Raw genomic sequence first — 19,328 nt, forward strand, 5'->3', positions numbered from 1 at the left:
GAGTGAGAAATTAAGAATGAAGGAAATGTGAGGGTTTTTTATGAAAGGTTTGGTGGTAGTCATATTACTGAACAAGATTTCAATTAATGTATAATGCCTCTTTTTCACTTGGATGCGTCTGCTCTGTGCTTCTAAGAAGCATACCCATAGAATTTGCACTCCATGAAGAGCCAGAGCCCAGAGAGGTATTTGCAAGCAGTCTTTGCAGCTGGCTTGATCCTATGCTAATCTGGGATATTTTACTGAGCTAAATCATCCCAATTCCAGCTACTCCTGGACAGTAACATTGTTAAGAAGTCCAAAATAAATTATTGTCATGCAATACCTTGATATGTCATATCTTTGCGCGATTGTTTGTGAGTATGAAGAATTTCGTATTTTTTAACACATCAACTTTTGTCCCAGATCTGGTGCCTAGGTAATGAGACTCGATTTCATATCAACAAAACAGTAGATGCAGCCATTCGGTCTGTAGTAATAGGTGGCCTATATCCAGGTATTCAGTACCGCGTGGAAGTTGCTGCGAGCACCAGTGCGGGTGTGGGAGTAAAAAGTGAGCCACAACCCATAATAATTGGTAAGTGATTGTCTGTTTTGTTGTTTTGTTTTGCCTGTTTTGGCTTTCAGGAATGCTTTCATACGTTACTTCTGGAAGCATAAAAATCCATGGAGCAAAAGAGGAGACATGAATAGAGCTAGTTAGTTAGCTTTTAATGTCCCACTGCCTGCTGACATCATGTCTTCTCTTTGTGCAGAGTTCTTGCAGCCAATGGAGGGAAATATGTTCCCGAGACATATGAGAAAATGCAGATAATCTAGTGAAACTGATTTAATATTTTTTGTTATGAATTTACCACTTCTGCAGGTTGATGGATTTATGGAGCTAACAGCTCAAGCTCCCTTTTCCTCCTGTTCAGATGACTGTAATATTGCCTTACTCATACCATTGGTGCCTAAGGCACTATTTACAGCTGGTTTTTCGAACATTTGAAGTCAGTGTTTCTCAGGTATCCCAAGTAGACAAGTTTCCTTTGTCAAAGAATAAGTGGCTTCTAGTCCAAACGCAGAGCAAAGGTAGTATTATCATCCCTGCCTTTGAAATAACTGTTTCTTATTAGTGGTTTCCATGCTGAATTAATTTCCTGACCTGAGGGAAACACAGTTTCTGTTTCTTCTGAAATTCTTCTCAAGTGTAAAATATAAAGGCAGGAACAATATGGAAAAGGTAAGAATAGGAGAAGCAACCATATTTAGCAAAACTGAATTGCGCTGTTTAGAGTAGTACCTCTTTTGAGTGCGTAATACAGGAATTCTATTACAGCTATATGAACTAATTTCGTTATTACTTAAGTGGGCATTTGTTTCTTTGTGGGTCTTTTGTTGTTATTAGATTATTTTTTTTAGAAAATGTTGTCAACACAACGTCCCAAACAAACATGGACTATTCTATTATGTGTAGACCTTTAGAAACGTCCATCCCCTAACCATTGCTTAAATGTTTAATGATATTCAGATTCCCTATGCATCAAAAGAGAAATTGGGGTACATCAGCTTTGAATATATTGTCACTGGAGAAGGAAATGTAAAAGTGGAGGTGAAGGTAGCACTGGTTTTAGAAAAAGGCAGCCACAGAAACACCAAAGTGGAAAAAAGTTTTCTAGAACTGAAAGGGAGAAATTGATTTTTGAAAATGTAAGAAACCTGTCATCTAACAGGCCTGAATTTTGGCCCTCTGAGTAAATGAGTGATGTGGTGAGACTAGTGTGTCATTGCATTCACTTTGAGCAGGACTTCTTTTTCTTATTTCACTAGGGAGTCTGTCTAGCTAGGCACTAAGCACACAGAGTTTGTTCCAGCAAAACATTTAAGTGTGTTGCATTTTAAGCGTGTGAGTAGCCTTGTGTTACTTAACGTGTTGTGAGTTAAACTTGCACCAACGTGCTTTGCTGGATGAGTCCCAGAATGCTCAGGCCTGCATCTGGGTACAGTCCGTCATCCTGACTTTTTCCTTACAAAAATGACTAGTATAATCAAGAACTAAATATACGGAGATATGTATTGTTGCAGGAAAGAGGAAAGGGATGTTAGGATGCAAGTAAAGTACAAAAGAAAGAAAAAAGCTATTTGACATTTAGAGGCTAAGTTTTGCATCATTAAACTTACAGTGATATTTATTTTTCCCTTAAATAATTCCAGAATGTCTGCTTCAACAAGTCTGTCTGATGGCATCTTTACAAATTTGAGAGTCCTTTGCATGAAAAGTAGAGAAGAGTCTTTTCTGTTTGGGTTGTGTTTCTGTTCTCATTTTTGTTTTCCCTTTTGGGAACCCAAAACTGGATGTGGTTATTACTTGTATGGTCTGTATCTCCCTTCTCTTTAGGTTCCATTTTTGTATTGTTTATCAATTGCTGGCAGTTATTTCTCAGACTATGAATTTGCTTGATAAAGGTAACAATGTTTAAGTGATACCATTGCTGGAAAATTTGAGTTGGTACCACTTGATGTTTGACTGAGAATCAAGAACATAAAATAAGAAAATTATTTTTTAGGTAAATTTAAAAAAATAATTACATGGATTAAAAATGAGCTAATGAATAAAACTCAAAACATCATCATGAATGGGAAAACATTAGTGAATGATTGTGTTATAATGGATTCCTATATGGCCTGGTGTTTAGCTATACTATTTAACAGCTTGCAAACAGGATGAACAATAGCAGAAATGTGGAATTATGGAGAGAGCAAGTCAGTGATGCAGAAGAGTTAAGCTGTGTTGCTAAACAGTATGACTTTCCTTGTCATGAATACTCTCTGACACAGAGTCCAGTGTATAAAAAGAAAGGTGTTATTCTTAAGTATAGAATATGTTCTTCTAAGAAGAAGGTGGGTTTTTTTTCTGAAAAGAACTGATTTTCGTAGTGTATAATCAACTACTGACTTCCCAGACCAGTTCTAGATAACAGACCCATCACAATCCAGAAAGTAAAACCAGAAGAATATGGAGCAATAGGAAGTATGTTATTTCTTTAGCTAGAAATCTTGTCACTGTTACAGGAAACCTGTCCCTATACTTCAAGCAGGACATTGAAAAAATTTATGGAATACTCAAAGAGAATCAAGAATAACATTTTTATGATCACTTTTGATATGCTAAAAAATTTCACCTGGAAAGCCAGAAATAAAATTGGAGATAACGGCAATGTTGGTTAATGGTATAACTATTCTTTCTCTTCATCAGTTAGCCTGTTCACTCTTACATTCCATCATTGGCATAATAATATGAGGAACAGCTGCAAACTTTCACAGTAATAGGTACAATCGAATCTGATGTGTCTAATTAATTTTTGGTCCGACAAATTAGTTTTGTTCTTCATTACTCTCCAATGGGAGGAAGACATTATATTTCATTATGTTTTTGTCTTCGGGAACAATGGAGCGTTACAGGTCGCACACTTCCCTTGTCTATGTTCTAATTAGTTGAACTGACAGCATTGTTACAGAAACACCTGCAGTATATGAAATAGTACACTGGTACCTTGGATGACATATTTATTACTTCTGCTTAAATATTATATAAAGAAATACAAAATTAATGCCGTTTGTTTCCCCAAACCCCAATGATTATATTATTTTTATCAAACATCAGTGAGTAACATTCATCTGTATCCATTTATTTTTCAGTCATCGAATTCAGAAAGCATAAGTTATTTTGAAATGTAAATGAATTGTTACTTTTGCAGTTGTAATTTCTAGGCACTGAAGGGTAAGAGCAAACAGCCAGACTGCAAACTTCAGAAGGTAATTTGGAGACAGATTTCACCTTCCCCTAAAGAGAGGGAGAGCATCAAGTCCACTGAAATCTCTCCCCAGGTTTGCTGCAGTTTGCTCTTACACCCTCCTTTCTCAAAAGACTGTTTCTGACCTTAGGGAAGAAAACAGGATCTTCAGACTTTTTGGAGGCTTTAGTGGGAAGCAGTTGTTCTTTTCTTGAGTCCAGGACCATCCGCTCCCAAAGCTGGTGTCTCTGAAGAGCTTCCCTGCCCGCTCTTGTCCATGGCAGCACAGCTGCCTCCAAAGCAGCGTCAACATTACCTGCTTCCTCACCATCCTGCTGCTTCTACCTCTCCTCCAAAGGGCACTGAAATTAACTGAAAGTTAATGGCAATTAGAGCAACATCAGTTCCCACGCTGATTTCTGCTAGCAAATCAATTGTGTGCCTGGATGGACATGCAGTAGCGTGCCTCTTTCTATTAGTTTTACTCCTGGCACTTCCTCTTTCAGCACTGGGGTGCACCTATGGATCGGTCCCATGGGCAGAAAGAGGGGGAAATCGGATGAAGGAGCCACCACTGCCTCCCTTCTTTTCCTTGTCACAGGTGCTCACTGACTTTTATTCTTGCTTACTGCATCAGGACTGGAAACCATTGGGCCTTTGGCAGCGGCAAGACAAAATAGAAAAGGACAGTTGCAGCTAGCAGGCCCTGCTGCTGCTAAAGCTTACCAGCATGGCCAGTATAGACTAGAACATGATACCAGTACTGGGGTACTGCCTTTTTATACATTAGCCGGTGTAGTCTGTCGGCATCCTTCTGTGGGATCTACTTTGTTTGCGGGAAGCCTGTTTTGTTTCTTGCACAGAACTACTGAAAGCGAGCCAAGCTCTAGCACGGTTTCAACAGTCTGTTTGCAAAAGCAGACGGTCATCATTACTAAATATTGACATGGTGCTGAAAGAGAGAAAGCTTAATAAAATCACCAAGATCATTAACAGTGTGATAGCAATGTAATACAGTGCATCGCATTTCTTCCTGAGCAACTCAGTCCAGCTCTGAACACAGTTTAGGGCCTGAAGCTGTGTCTCAGCCGGGGCAGCGCTGGTCCCCGCAGCAGGCGGGCAGCCTGGGCAGGGGAGGCACGCTCAGCCCGACCGGCCCTCTGGCAGGGATCCTCATCCCCAGCTTGACTGGTGTAAACTCTGGGTCTCCTGCAAGGAGGTGTCTGTGGAAACAAAACTGGAAGTGTCAGACTTCTCGCATCTGCTTCAGCCAAGGATGTGTTTGTTTGCTTTAGGCTGAAGCCCCTGTGCTGACACAGGGGCGGTTCTGTTGAAAGAAGTGAGCGGTAAATTTAACCCATGCTGAATTATAGAAAAGGAATATGTACTTTTTCACAGCAAGGCATAATGCTACAATACTTCTAATAATTTCCTCAGAAGGACCATTGCAGTGTTTTATTGCCCTATTCTGCTACCTTTACATGTGTGCACTCTCATAATTGAGAATCATAGTATTTGCATCTTTTTTTTGTCTCAGTAGAGTAGCTACTCTTGCAACATACATACAGGCATCTGGTAATACTGCATAAACATTATAAGTATTGAGCTATATAAATGCTTTTGCCAGAAATGATGGATAATTCTTTCACCAATTTTGAAACTGCAGATGTGGGATGTTTATATCAAATGTACATATAATCAATATACATACTTTTTGCAGAAAAATATGTTCTGCCTTTCCTAATTTTAAAACTAACTATTTTTGACAAGGGAAGGTTTGAAGTAGAAAAGTGCTGGCCCTAGAACTATATGCTTTAGCATTTACTGAATTCCCATTTACATTTTTTATAAGCATTGGTTTTCAAGCCAGGTACAAGCCAGATACTTTTCCTTTTAGAAAAGTTTCCTTTTAGAGGAAGAGGGAGAAAAAACCCAATGGGAACATCCAGTGAAATTTACAGTTTTCTAATGTAATATACAGAATTTAAGATCCTACATAGTAATTTTTGATGCATGTCACTTTAATTGGTATTCCACATCATAACTATTTCTTACAGGTTGATGTTAAGCATTTTTCATGCCTATTCTAGGTGAAAAAAATAGCATCTGTCGCTGTGATTGTTTAGAGCTTACTTTTAACTGCCGGATTTTCTACTTTGTGTCAAGCTGGTGCACTTAGGTTTTTGTATGGATTGTTTTCCCCATTAAATAATTCCTGGAAAACCCATATTTGCCCCAGTTGAAAATACATATATTTTATTTTTTTTATTTTAAATTTGGAATCTCTAGCATGCTGCAAAAAAAGATAAGTTTGAGTTAAGTAAGAATTGTTGGCATGCTGACAACAATGAGAGAAGGAATGGTCTTTTGATGTTTTAGCATATTTTATATTTGGATTCTCATTTGGAAAAAGCTATTTCTTGATTGCTTGATTTATATTTTTTTTTATTGGTTTCCTATGATCCATTTTCTCATCATTGTGTTCTGTCTATAATTATGTAAAAACAAACCAAGAAACATATACCATTAAAAAAAAGTCTCTGGTCTGTCAACTGTTAGATTACTTGGGATAGTGCTATAGAGCTATCTTTTCAAATATATGTATGTTTGCAAAATCACAGTGGATTATGGATTTATTTTCTAGAAATGTTGGTTTTAAGGTATGCATTGGTACTCATCAAAGCTCTCCTACTGTGGATAATTCTTTTGAGGTGCATTACAGTGGTTTTTTAGTTTTCATTTGCAGTACTTGGTTCCTGTTTGTATTACAGAATCCATAATAACAATGTTCTGTCGAATTTCTTTTGTGCAGGAGGTCGTAATGAAGTTGTCATCACTGAAAATAACAACAGCATAACTGAGCAAATCACTGATGTTGTCAAGCAGCCTGCCTTTATAGCTGGCATCGGTGGTGCATGTTGGGTAATTCTGATGGGTTTCAGCATCTGGCTGTACTGGCGCAGAAAGAAGAGGAAGGGGCTCAGCAATTATGCTGGTAAGAACAGTAACTATTTATTACCACCTCATCAGGTTCTATCATGAAGAGAACAGGTGCTGTTAAACCTACTGAAAAAACACGTTGAACTTACAGCAAAGGTGGCCTGGGTGAATTTTGTATGCTTGTTTTAAATGTATGCTGTGAAAATGCTGGTGTATGAGAAGCTTAAATGCATTGCTCGGTACTGCATTTCATCATTATCATAAGACAGTCTTTATTTTTACATCTCCAGCACATCTAGCTTAAAAAAGAATAAAGAGGGTTAAATGTACCTCTTGCTCCTTGCTCAGAAGGCACTCTGTTAGCAGTCCAGCCCCATTTACGTGCTCAAATGTGAATTAGACTAGACCCTTACAAGGAGGATTTGAAAGAGTATTTGGTCTTTTCCTTCTTCATTCTCATGCATTTCCATGTCTTTGAAGCCATGTGCATGGGAAATGAATGGAAGTACTTATCAGTGACTCCATACCTATAGCTGGAGGAAAAGAGAGTGGTGTATTAGAAAAACGTGGTCAAAATTTACCAATGGCAGAAGCCATAAAAAGTTTTGTCTTGGAGGTAGAACACCTTGGAATGGCCTCACAGTGTGATCCCTCTTGCACCAAATGTTGCTCCAGTTGCAAATTAGTTTTTGAAAACTACATTTGGAAAAATAAATACGTTTGCCAAAAGAAAATATTTTCTTCCTTCCCCAACCTGTTTGTTTTGTCTATTATTCTGTGCTTCAGGATTCTTATGGGTTTTTAGGAAGTCAGGTGAATTACCATATAATGGGTCACTCTGAAGCCTAATTTAACACAAAAAAGCTGTTCTTCAAATATTGGGGTAGGTTCTCTAGTAGTGCTTATTAACATTTAAAAAAAAAACCATTTGCTTTTTGAGCAAGATTTGCACAGTTGAGGAAACAGCATATTTAATATTGACATTATATCACACTAAAGTTACCCTAGTACTCTTCTATTTACAAGTTATCACATGCAAATCCAAGGACACAGGTTCCCTAAGTGGCTGAGCATCTCTAATGACTTCCCGAAAAACCAACATTCACTCCCTACTCACAGCCAAACAGTCCTATGCCTCCTCACCTTGGTGTTAGCCACCAACAGACTCCTCAGTGTCCCGACTGAGCTGACTAAACCAGAAAGAAACTATTCTGTGTTGTTTTTCAATCCTTCCTGCTGGATTAGTTCTCCACTGGCTTCATGAAACAAGGCAGCCCAAGAAGAAATCAGAGGAGCAGTGGAAGCAGAGGGAGGACAGACCCTTTCAGTGGCTCTTGGACTAACTCGATTTCTGTGGAACCTCACTTTGCATCACCGCATGGCCTGTATCATTCATAGGTTATGCTTTTTGCCGATATGTTTTTTTCTTTCTTTTAACAGCAATGACTTTTACTCTCTGAGGGGTGGAATGGTGTTGATTGAGAAACTAATATATATCACACACACCTACACATGTGTTTATATGAAATATCAGTCTAGATCCCAAGATTTTTCATATTAAGAGACAGCTGTACCGTTATTCCTCTTAGGAAACAGTCCTATACATAAACTTTGGACACAAAGTTGGACTACTCTGTTTCTTTAAAAGCAGAATTATTAGCCCTATATGTGAGTTGGCATGTTGGGGAGGGGGACAATAAGAGTGAAGTCTTTTATACCTTAAAATGCATAGCTGTAAATAATTATAATAGTAATTATAAACAGTGTGTCTCCTGCAACTCATTCCTTTTCATGATGTTTGCTGCATCTAAGTGTGATGTGAACATTGCATCATGACACAGAATTCCCATCAAAAGAATTACAAAATAATGTATGCTTTCAGCAAAGAAAGTTCATAACAGATCATGCTTCAAAATTCATCCTAATATTTACAATTTGGAGAACAGCATGTCCACACAGAAAGTCTTCAAACATCAGAATTCACTGGTCATCTTTCCAACCATCATTTCTCTTTGGCTGCTGGCTGGTTAGTGCTTTAAGGTCACCTGTTATGTCCTGCTTATGCTATTCAACCACAACTGAATAAATTCCAGAAGAAACTCGTGCCCTGCAATTAACACTCGTTACCAGGGTGTGTAACTCACAATGTGTTTGCTTTCTTGTTTTGCAGTTCAGTCCTTCACCTTCACCCCTGCAGGTACTGTCCATTAGTCTGTCTCTTATCTCACCAACACATCATTGCAAACATTACCTATCTAAGTGTTTATGAACATGAGATATGCAGAATTAAAACCAAATACAAGGAGAAATACTTCTGCTGCCTATCTGTGATAAAAATGTAGCATTCATTCTCCTAGTGATTCCAGGGGAACATAAAATCTACCACCATTAATGTCTCTGTCATTATAATTCTGCATACTTCTTACTTCCTCGAAATGATGCAGTTTTGAGAGTAATTTGCAGGACGAGATGCTTGAACTAACTTAACATAAACAAGCATTAGTTGTATATAACTGAATTTTTATTTTAAAGCTTAAAAATATCCTGAACCTTTTTGAAGATCAAACTGGAGAAATGGAACTTCCTTCCACTTTAGCTGTTGGTTGCATAAGCATTGGCCTTAGCGTGAGGTGTTCAGATCTTCAAGCAATCTAGTGATTAACCTATGCATGTTGCCTTTATAGTGTTTTTGAAACTGAAGCATTTGCTTTTTTTCTGCCTACCCAATTCAAAGCTGATAACCTAGTTTTCATATCTTGAATAAGCATAGCATACGGTAGACCATTACTGTAAGCGTGATTAAAGATATGTGAAGAATAAGCGAAGTGTGGCTGAAACAGCAGGTTGCAAACAGCTTAGTCAACATATGGATAGCAAGGAAAAATAGAATATACAATTAATATTAACAATTAATACAAATAATTAGCTTCTGCTTTCATACCTAAGCTCAAGAAAAACTCAAAAATAATTATACCTCGGTGTTACAGTGTGAAAGGCTAATAAATCTCAGCATTTTCCAGCAGAAGACTGTACAGTTTTTTGCATGTAGCTTAGCCCCTCAGTCGCACTTACCAAATCTGTCTCTTCTTCCGTCCCCTCTGCCATCCATGTGATAGAGGCCGGTCTTCCTACTGCACTGCTGAACTGGTCCTCATGCTCAGCTGGCTGCTTTCTCGCTCTTGCTTATCTTCAGCCACAGCTTGAGTGTCGTCCTGGGTTCAGCTGGGATAGGGTTAATTTTATTCCTAGTAGCTGCTGTGTTTTGGATTTAATATGAGAAAAATGTTGATTAAAAAATATTGGTTTAGTTATTGCTAAGTAATGCTTAAGTAATTAAGTCAAGGACTTTTTCAGTTTCCTGCAGAAGCTGAGAGGGATCATAGACAGGATAAACTGGCCAAGGGAATATTCCATACCATAGACATCATGCTCAGTATATATATGGGGGTTAGCTGGGGCGCAGGAATCTGTGATCACTGCTCAGGACACGCAATCGATCAGCGGGTGGTGAGCAATTGTATTGCATCACTCTTGGTATATGTTTTTGCCATCATTATCATTATTATTATCATTTTCTCTACTGTTATTGTTCTATTAAGCTGTCTTTATCTCAATCTATGAGGGTTCCTTTTTTCTTTTCCTTTTTCTCCCTCTTCTCCCTGTCCTGCTGGGGGGGTTGGGAATGAGTGAATGGCTGCATTGTCTTAGTTGCTAGCTGACGTTAAACCATGACAGTGTTTAGCTTAGCAGGAAAGAGCAGATGACTGTTGAGGCAGATGAGCGAAGGAGGTGGTGTCTGCTCCAGGGCCCTGTGACATTGTGAGAGAGAAGCATCCTTGTGGAAAAGCTCTAGGGGCTCAGGAATTGCTCCTCTGGCTTCCGGGCAGGTTTGTCAAGTTAGTGTAAGTTGTGGCACAACACATCCTACCCTAAATGCTTTACTTGCTTTTCTTTGAGACACGACATAGGGTTTTTTCCAAAATGAAATAGTGCGTCTTTGCATTTGGTTCCTATGATCATGCCACTGCCAGCTGTCTGTAACTGCGGTGAGTTTTTTCCATTGTCTTTGTAGCATACATTGGCGTGACACAGGGTTGTGCTGGAGCCACAGTGACTGTGCGCAATTCAGTGCGGTTGATCCACATGACTTTTAAAGGTCATATAGTCTGGCACCCCAGCAATAAGCAGAGACATCTTCAACTAGATCAGGTTGCTCAGACCCCCGTCCAGCCTGACCTTGAATATTTCCAGGGATGGGGCATTTACCACCCCTCTGAGCAACCTGTTCCAGTGTTTCACCACCCTCATTGTAAAAAATTTCTTCCTTATATCTAGTCTAAATCTTCCTATTTTTAGTTTAAAGCCATTACCCCTTGTTCTATCACAACAGGCCCTGCTAAAAAGTTTGTCCCCGTCTTTCCTGTAGCCCCCCTTTAAGTACTGGAAGGCTGCAATAAGGTCACCCTGGAGCCTCCTCTTTCTCAGGCTGAACAACCCCAACTCTCTCAGTCTGTCCTCATAGGAGAGGCTCCCCAGCCCTCTGATCATTTTTGTGGCCCTCCTCTGGACCCAGTCCCACAGGTCCATGTCTTTCCCGTGCTGAGGGCCCCAGAACTGGATGCAATACTCCAGGTGGGGTCTCACGAGAGCAGAGTACAGGGGCAGAATCATCTGCTGGCTGCATTTCTTTTGATTCAGCCCAGGATACAGTTGGCTTTCTGGGCTGTGAGGGCACGTTGTAGGCTCATATCAAAGGCACTGCCAAAAATTGGCTTTTTTAAAAATAGTTTTGACATGTCATGGACTTTATAGAACTATAACAGCACAACAGAGTTCTTTTTCCTGGCCTGTAATCATTTCTGGAGGCACCTAGAACCTAAGTCATCCTGTAGCCAAGTCCAAAAAAGTATCATTAATTTTAAAAAAGATGTTCTTCTTATGAAAGAACATAGTCCAAATTTTTATCTTTACAGAGATCCCCAAGAAACATGATTAGTTCTCTAATATTTGAATTTGCTATTGGTAATATAATTTAGACAAACATATCTATGCTCATGGAGGTTTGATGACACTCATAACTTTATGTTGTTCCCTTCAAAGTTATGATTCATTAACAGTTTCGTTTCAGATCTAAATATTTAGACAGTGGTATGTAGCTTTCAGAATCGCATCAGAGACAGCTGTCAATAAAATTTTACTAAAGTTTAATTTATCCTAATATACTCAGATTTTAGAAAGTGCACACTTTCTGTTCAATCTGCTTTAAATTCTTCCTCCAGAAAGCTGCAGATTTGTCTGTGTAATAAAGAGAATTGAATGTATTAGTGAAACATTCACACACTTACTGTATTTCAGACATAAAACCCGATTTTTTTAGTTATTTCTGATGTAAATGTTTCTTGTTTTGTTTTTCTTCAGTTGTGTTGGCATATGTGTAGAACTTCAGACACTAAAAATAGTTATTTGAAAGTCTGGATCCTGCAGTTATATAATTACTTGCTAAAAATGTTCTTTTGGGTCATTTTCAGATTATGGGTCATTCAGTGGGACTATTTGTTATTTGTATTCTGTTATTAGGCTCCTAAGAGGTATAATTTCTGCTGTATGACTAAACTGCTGTAACAGTCTGTGTAGGAGAAGAGCAAACAGCAAATGTCACACAATTGGTAAAGATTTGTGCCAGAGAAGAATAATTGATTGAAGTAAATTCATTAAGCTTTCTGTCTTTATGAACATTTTCATAAGCACTGATCAATTGCTCAGATGGTCACAAATAAAGTGACATTGAAAATCATAGCTAAATCTTTTTGCTTATTTTCAGTTGAACTGACTCCGATAGTTACTGAGCCACAAATCTGTACATCACTATTCCTCCACTTCCCTTTCCCCCTTCATGACTCACCAGGCATTGATTCTCAGTAATATCAGTACTACAAAGCATATGATTTTTGACTGTATTTCTTAGATTACTACTGGTAAGTAGTAGTGTCATCATCTGCGGCTGTACAAGAAGTATATGTTTTCAGGACCATGCATACTATCAGCAAACCCATATCTGGCACAGAGACACTAAATACAAATGTTCCCCCTTTTCAGTCATCTGTTCTGTGATGTAAAGGATGTATTGGTCTTAATTTTGTGAGTTTCTGTAAAAGCTAAGGTACTGCTGTTTTGGGGGGGATTTTTATGGGTACGCTTTACTCAGATTGCCTGGATATAAATACACATTGTAGGTTTCTACATGATGCAAGAAAAGATAGATGGCACAAAAGAGATATCTGACCACTTCTCATACAATAGATGAATTGTTTCATTCCTGTATTACAGTGACAGAACAGAGTTTGTTTATTTTTCACTGGAAGTTGCAATTCTCTCTTCACATTTTGGTATAAGGACTCCTAAAACAAAGGCATGGAATCTATTTGTAGAAATAAGAGAAATTTCTTTTATCTGCTTATCTTTCCTGTGCCCTCAAACTCATTGTTGTGCCGCTACCCTCTCACTTGAATACTCAGATGTTTTCAAGTGTCTAGGCCATCAGTCATGCAAAGAAAGTAAATATGTATTTTCACTTATGAGTAGGTAAGCTTATTTAGTGACTAGTGCTTCTTGGGATTAAAGATTTCATGAAACTGAGTAAACAAAAACAAATTAAAAATAGATAGAGAATTATGGAATGCTACACATTTTATGTGCAACTCCTGACACTGTTAAATGAGGATAAATTATTTGACAGAATCATCCAAAGGTAGACAGAAGATTTGATGGAATTTTTATATGCTGATTATCTGTTCTGAGTTAATGCTTATTAAAAGAGGATTAATCTACATTCCTATTTGAGGAACAGCTTATCAGAAAAAGGAATGAGACTTGGCTAGCAACTTTAAAGTTTTCATTTGCAGTAGGAAAATGTGGCCTACTAGAGATAGGCATACAGAAAGCTTTCTAAAGCTTTCTAAAGCTTTCTTGCCTCAGAATGTCAGCTTACTATACATTCATATTTTTCCAATTCTAGCAGGCATGAAGATTAAGTTTAACCTTGTCAGATAATATTAGTAAATGGTTTGGGTACCTCCTTATATATTTAATAAAAAGCATGTGAAAAGCTCCTTAACATATGCTGTTCTTCATACAAATATATACAATATAATTTCCTTAAATATTTATGCATTTAAAATGCACTTTGGATTATATTTCTGCATTTTTACAGTCCTTGAAGTGTAAACTGGTGGGGATTCCTTCAAAATCTCTCTATGCAGAGGTTATTTTTTCGTCTTCCTTTGAAAAGCAATCTCATCCCTGCAGGTCTTCAGCCTTTCTAAGAACATATATCAGATGCAAAGAGTGCTGAAAGAGGTTTTTTGCTTCCTCAGTGATAAAAAGCAAGGAAGATGGGTGGGTCAGTGATAGGGACATCCTTCCCTTCCTCTTCTTACATTGCCCCTTGAAATTGCTCTGCTTCTTTTTGAAGTGGAGACAGGATGAATAAAGCCAGCTGTCTGTGTGGTTTATTTTTACAGTGACATCTACAAGCCTGCATTGCATTAACTATGCTCGTATTCAGGCATTTAGGCTTGTTTTGTAATTGCAGAAATCAAACAGCAGGGAAAAAAGCTAATGATAAACATAGTGCTTGTGTTGGCAGCCTGACCATATCTTCTGTTGTTAACTGTCTTTCCTTTCACAATATTGATGCTAAAAGAAAGGCACCTTCTCTACCCAGCCTCAGGTAGCCCATTTATGGATGGCATCAGGAATATAATTTTTTTCCGTAACATCCTGATGACATGTCCACAATTCAAGAGGAATTTTGGCTATCTTAGTTGATATTCTGGAACCTTTTCCACCAAGAACAGTAACTGAAATACTTGTTTATTTTGTCATGAAGATTGTAACCATCTGTGCAGTGGTATACAGGGTGGAGGGTAAAAGAAAGAACCTGTATTTCCTCCCAGTTCCTTACACACCACATAAGCCAGGCATTGTCTTCCCCAGAAAAACAATGTCACTGCAAGGCAAGTTCTTTTTTTAATAAACTAAGCTGAACTTTTTTTCTAAAAACAGTGTTTATATTGGGAGGGTGTAGGATTATTTAATGTAGGAAAAAACCAGGGAACAGTTACTACCACCAGTATACACAGATAGAAGCAAATGCTGTGATACCTGTCTCTTGCGACAAGCTCATCTGCCACAGCCAATCTGCAGGAATTATGGCTCTAACGAAGAGGTTTCGATGTCGTGTCTTCTTGATATGTTTCTCACAGCATGCCTTGGAGTTTTCTCCATGCCTCACTACACGGAAAATAAAATGTATCTGGCAAACATTGCTGCAATCTCCTACTACCTCCCCCGTTTTAGCTTTGCTTTATAAAGATAGACAAGGGATATAAATATTTTGAAGACCACAAGTATTGATTTTTTTTCCCCCCATATGACATGCACAGTTACAATCTCCCACAACTATATGTGCTATAAAAGTGGTGACAATATTGCTTTAAAATTATTTCTAGTAGACGATAGTCTAAACAAGAGCATTAATCCCTACAAGTTTTCAGAAAATATGTTTTAGTGGAATTCCCTTAAACCTGTAAACTTTATTTATAAGGGTTGTTACCAAGTGCGTCTTTCTTTCTCATATTCCTGATTTCTTGTCTCTTTGACAAATGCAGAAAGTTGAAAAAATGGAGTATTATATTTGAAGGGGAGGAGGAGAAAGGAGATAGCATCTAACGTACTTTTGACCAACATACTTTGAAACACAGCCAGGCAGAACGCACCTCTTTGCATATTCACACATGATATCCACAGCACTTCAGATTGTTCACTTTTAAGCAACGAGTGATACAGTCATTTGACAGTTGTTAAAAACAACGTGAATGAAAGTAGCATCAACTCTAAAATTAATTAGCTGCAATGTTTTAACATGTCTTGTTTTTCAAAGCACTTTTATTTAATACTTCCCATACTTGCATTTTGATTTTCTTTTCATTAATTGGTTTGATTACATCCTTTCAAAATTCAGCTATTAACCATTTTGATGTGACATATGACTGCAGTGGTTTTCTGATATTGATATTAGTCTGTTCTGCAGTGAAGGGTAATTAATCACCCAAGCACTCTTCCATAGGGCTTCCAGAGGGGCCAGTTTTGTTCCCTTTGCTGAATGTAGACTGTGAAATTATCCTAGGAGTTAATAAAGTGACAAGGACTCTAGACGGTATCAGAAGTATTTTCCCAGTAGATTTATGTCATTGCTAATTTTTTTAATGATCGCAGCATTTCTATTGGGTGTAGTAATTTTGTCTGATTAGAATGGTGTATAATAGAAAACCTAATCTTGAATTAGTGTAGTTTGGACTAATATTTGGAAAATCTTGCAAATACTCTGGCAGCTCTAATTTAATGATGGGAATGTCTGTCTTGCAAAGGTAAATAGTATTTCTAAACCAAGGTCTATTTTAAATTAAACTGGCCACAGACTCTTCCATTCCTCTCTGAATTTCGAACCCTCATCTTGTCACGGGCCTGTAAGGATGCAGGTGTCCAGGACGTTGATTTAATTTAATAGTCTGCCTTATCTATGCCTGACAAGAAATAATGGGATATTGCCACTGAGAATCAGAGTAGTTTGTTGGCCTTGATTCAAAAGGTTTGCCAGTGCTTCAAAAAGGTGCATCAAATGTTCTCAATTAGCATCTCACTGGTAATGTGGGTTTACCTATATTGCCCTGAGATGTAGTCTTGATAGTAAGATAGATAAGGGATAGGCTGGTTTTTGTCAAACACCCATGAATGGAGCCATAAAAACAACTGTCTCCCTCTGAACATATCCTTGGCAGCCCCCATGGCAAGACTGGAAACGCTTTTTCTCCCTAGTGATGCTGGCGTGTATGCATTTATGTGTGGGTGCTGGTTCTTATCCTGTACTTTTAATGGAAAAGATGCAGCTGTATGCTTTTTTTTTTCACCCCTTCAGCTCTAATAGAGCTGCCACCTCTTTGTATTTGTCCTGGGAAATGGCATATTTGTGTGGTGACACTATATTACTGCATTACAACATGATGTTATTAACTCACTGGTGCAATGTCATTACGTACTGAAGCAAAAGCACGCCAAGAAAACAATTTCATCACATGGCATAGTCTTGCAATGCAAAGGCATATGAAGGGGCCTGTGGTAAATTCAGGCCTTTTGCCCAGGCGACTGGTTTGCCTTGCAAGCTACAGAGCAAACTGATGTTAGTCAATAAGGTACAGTGAAATCCTAAATAACTTGTAACCCTAACGTGTTTGATCCTTTTCTCATATTTTCTGTACTTTATTATGTGATGATGCCAAGAGACCTCCGATCTCAGACACTGAGCACTTTGAATTGTTACTATTAATTATTACTAATTGATTTTTCCCTGTCTTATATGTGTGTGCGTGTGTGTGTATGTTTGTTTTGTTTTTCCAACCAAAAAACAGTCACTTTCCAAAGAGGAGATGGAGGACTAATGAGCAATGGAAGGTATGTTTCTTTGCATAAAGGTCTTTCCATCCTGTTTATTTTTAAAATTAGGGATCTGAAAAATGCTATAGGTGATGTGCTTGGGTAATAACCGATCATTTGGAAGACTGACAATGCTAGGAGGAGTTAAGTAGCTTACCACAAGGTTTAATGACCTATCTGTTGTGCACTTTGGAGGAATCAAGCCCAGATGTTTCATATCTCCCAGATGCCCTGGAAGAAATGAGTAGTAAATATCACAAAGAATGTGTTCATTTGTTACCGGGATGTTTATTGCATTAATTAGACATTAGCAAATGAAGTTGCTGTTGTTTAAGACTCCTTATTGGCTCCCCCTAAATTGCTGTGAGTGAACAATTACACTTAATCGATCACGAAATAAATGATTCATGGATGATGAATAGGCTGTAGATTGATAGGACTGGATTCCACAACTTTGGCTACTCAATTGAAATTGATAAAAGCTGATAACGGGCCCATATATCCTCATCTATTTTCCCTTTGCCAATATGGAGATTGTAATTAGGCCCTGGTAATAACTTCCAATCTCCCGTTTAATCAATATTTTAGCAAAGAGAGATTAGGCCTAATGAGAGCGAGTAGATGTGGCAAGAAAGCGGCTGGGTCTTCTTATTGCTGTTTCCATAGAAACCGATGTTTCTCTTAGGGATTGTACCAGGCGGGGGTCTATAACATACAATGATTGGAGATGTTGCTCCAACTTCATGAGTGCATTAATAACCTAGAAAAGATGCAGAACTGCGGATGTTTTTTTGTTTTTTGTTTGGGGGAAGGGGGTGTCTTCAGGAAATGATTTGTTTTCCCTGGTAAATACAAATGCAAACAATCTACCTGCCTTGCTAAATTTCTGGCTGTTTATCCTGGGGTGAGAGAGACACGGTGCCTTATGGCCCGCATGTACCTTCTCTTTCAACATACTCGCTGTTTAATACTGCTCTCAAAGCTGGGAATTAGAGGGATATAAAAGCCATGCAGTAGTGGCAGATAAAGATAGCTGTGGACTTTCCATTAATCCTACTCAAACCTGTTTGCCTCTAAACCATCCAAGAGTGCTCAGAGAAAGAGTTACCAGCCTGTAGATGACAGGCGTGCATTTGGGATGCAAGGGAAGGAAGAAATAGTAGCCCAAAGTCCTGGAAATGGCTGATACGGAGCAATCAGTTTGAGTGATGGCTCCCTTGAGGTGGTAATTTATCATGCAGCCCTGGTGTAGGATCCCACGATGGTGCTGCCTAACCCCTGTTTCACACAGACAACGGAGTTCATTTGGATTCTGGCAGAATCACGACGAATGCCTAGTCCCACTTCTACTGACAAAGCTGATTTGTACATATCCTTAATTAACTGCTCAAGGTCTTTAAATCATCAAAGGCTACACAATTTTAATTTGAAATAAATTAAAGTCTCCTAAACTGTTTGTTACCTACGGTGTTAAGAGAACAGTGACATGGTCTCTTCAATCACCAGTTGTCTCAGATATATTTTAATTTTGTAAATATATATATATATTTTTGTATGTATATCTTTTTTTTCTTATTCTGCTTCAGTCGACCAGGTCTGTTGAATGCAAGTGACCCCAGCTATCCTTGGCTTGCAGACTCTTGGCCTGCCACAAGTCTGCCAGTAAACAACAGCACTAGTGGACCCAATGATCTTGGCAATTTTGGTCGTGGAGGTAGGTTTCATTTTATTAAGTCACCATATAGTATACAATAGGCTTCAGTTAGTTAACAACTATGATAAACACTGTGTAATGTTTTTATCATTATAGTTCTTTCTATGTTTGACTCAAGGTTTGATTTAAAATTGACTTTAAAATGTTCTTTTTGCTTTGTCGCTTTCTAATTCTTTAAAATGTAGGTTCAGTTTGTAATTTGCCCCATAGTGGTGAGACAGGGTCTGCTTATCATCTCAAGAGAAATGTATTTGTTGCTCAAACTCATTCCCTTTTGTGTGGAGATGAGCAATCTGCTGTGCATGGCAATGTAGCCAGGGATAGAGGATGTCCGTAAGAACACAGAAGAACTCAGAAGATGCAGGAAGGATGTTCCTTCAGCAGAAGGAGGACAGAAAAACATTGTT

The 19,328-nt window shown here is 38.3% G+C and overlaps 1 protein-coding gene across 1 annotated transcript in view; it reads left to right on the forward strand.

Moving 5' to 3' along the window:
• The window catches only part of ROBO2 (roundabout, axon guidance receptor, homolog 2 (Drosophila)), a gene marked incomplete at its 5' end in the record, with an annotated part of 419,210 nt that overhangs the window by 352,960 nt on the left and 46,922 nt on the right, over positions 1–19,328 (forward strand). The window contains 4 exons of the mRNA XM_009883862.1: positions 406–577; positions 6,589–6,771; positions 17,183–17,225; positions 18,794–18,921. Coding sequence (XP_009882164.1) covers positions 406–577; positions 6,589–6,771; positions 17,183–17,225; positions 18,794–18,921 — 526 coding nt within the window. The remainder of the gene's footprint in view (positions 1–405; positions 578–6,588; positions 6,772–17,182; positions 17,226–18,793; positions 18,922–19,328) is intronic.

This window comes from Charadrius vociferus, unplaced genomic scaffold, assembly GCF_000708025.1.
Source record: "Charadrius vociferus isolate BGI_N301 unplaced genomic scaffold, ASM70802v2 scaffold414, whole genome shotgun sequence".
NCBI lineage: Eukaryota > Metazoa > Chordata > Aves > Charadriiformes > Charadriidae > Charadrius > Charadrius vociferus.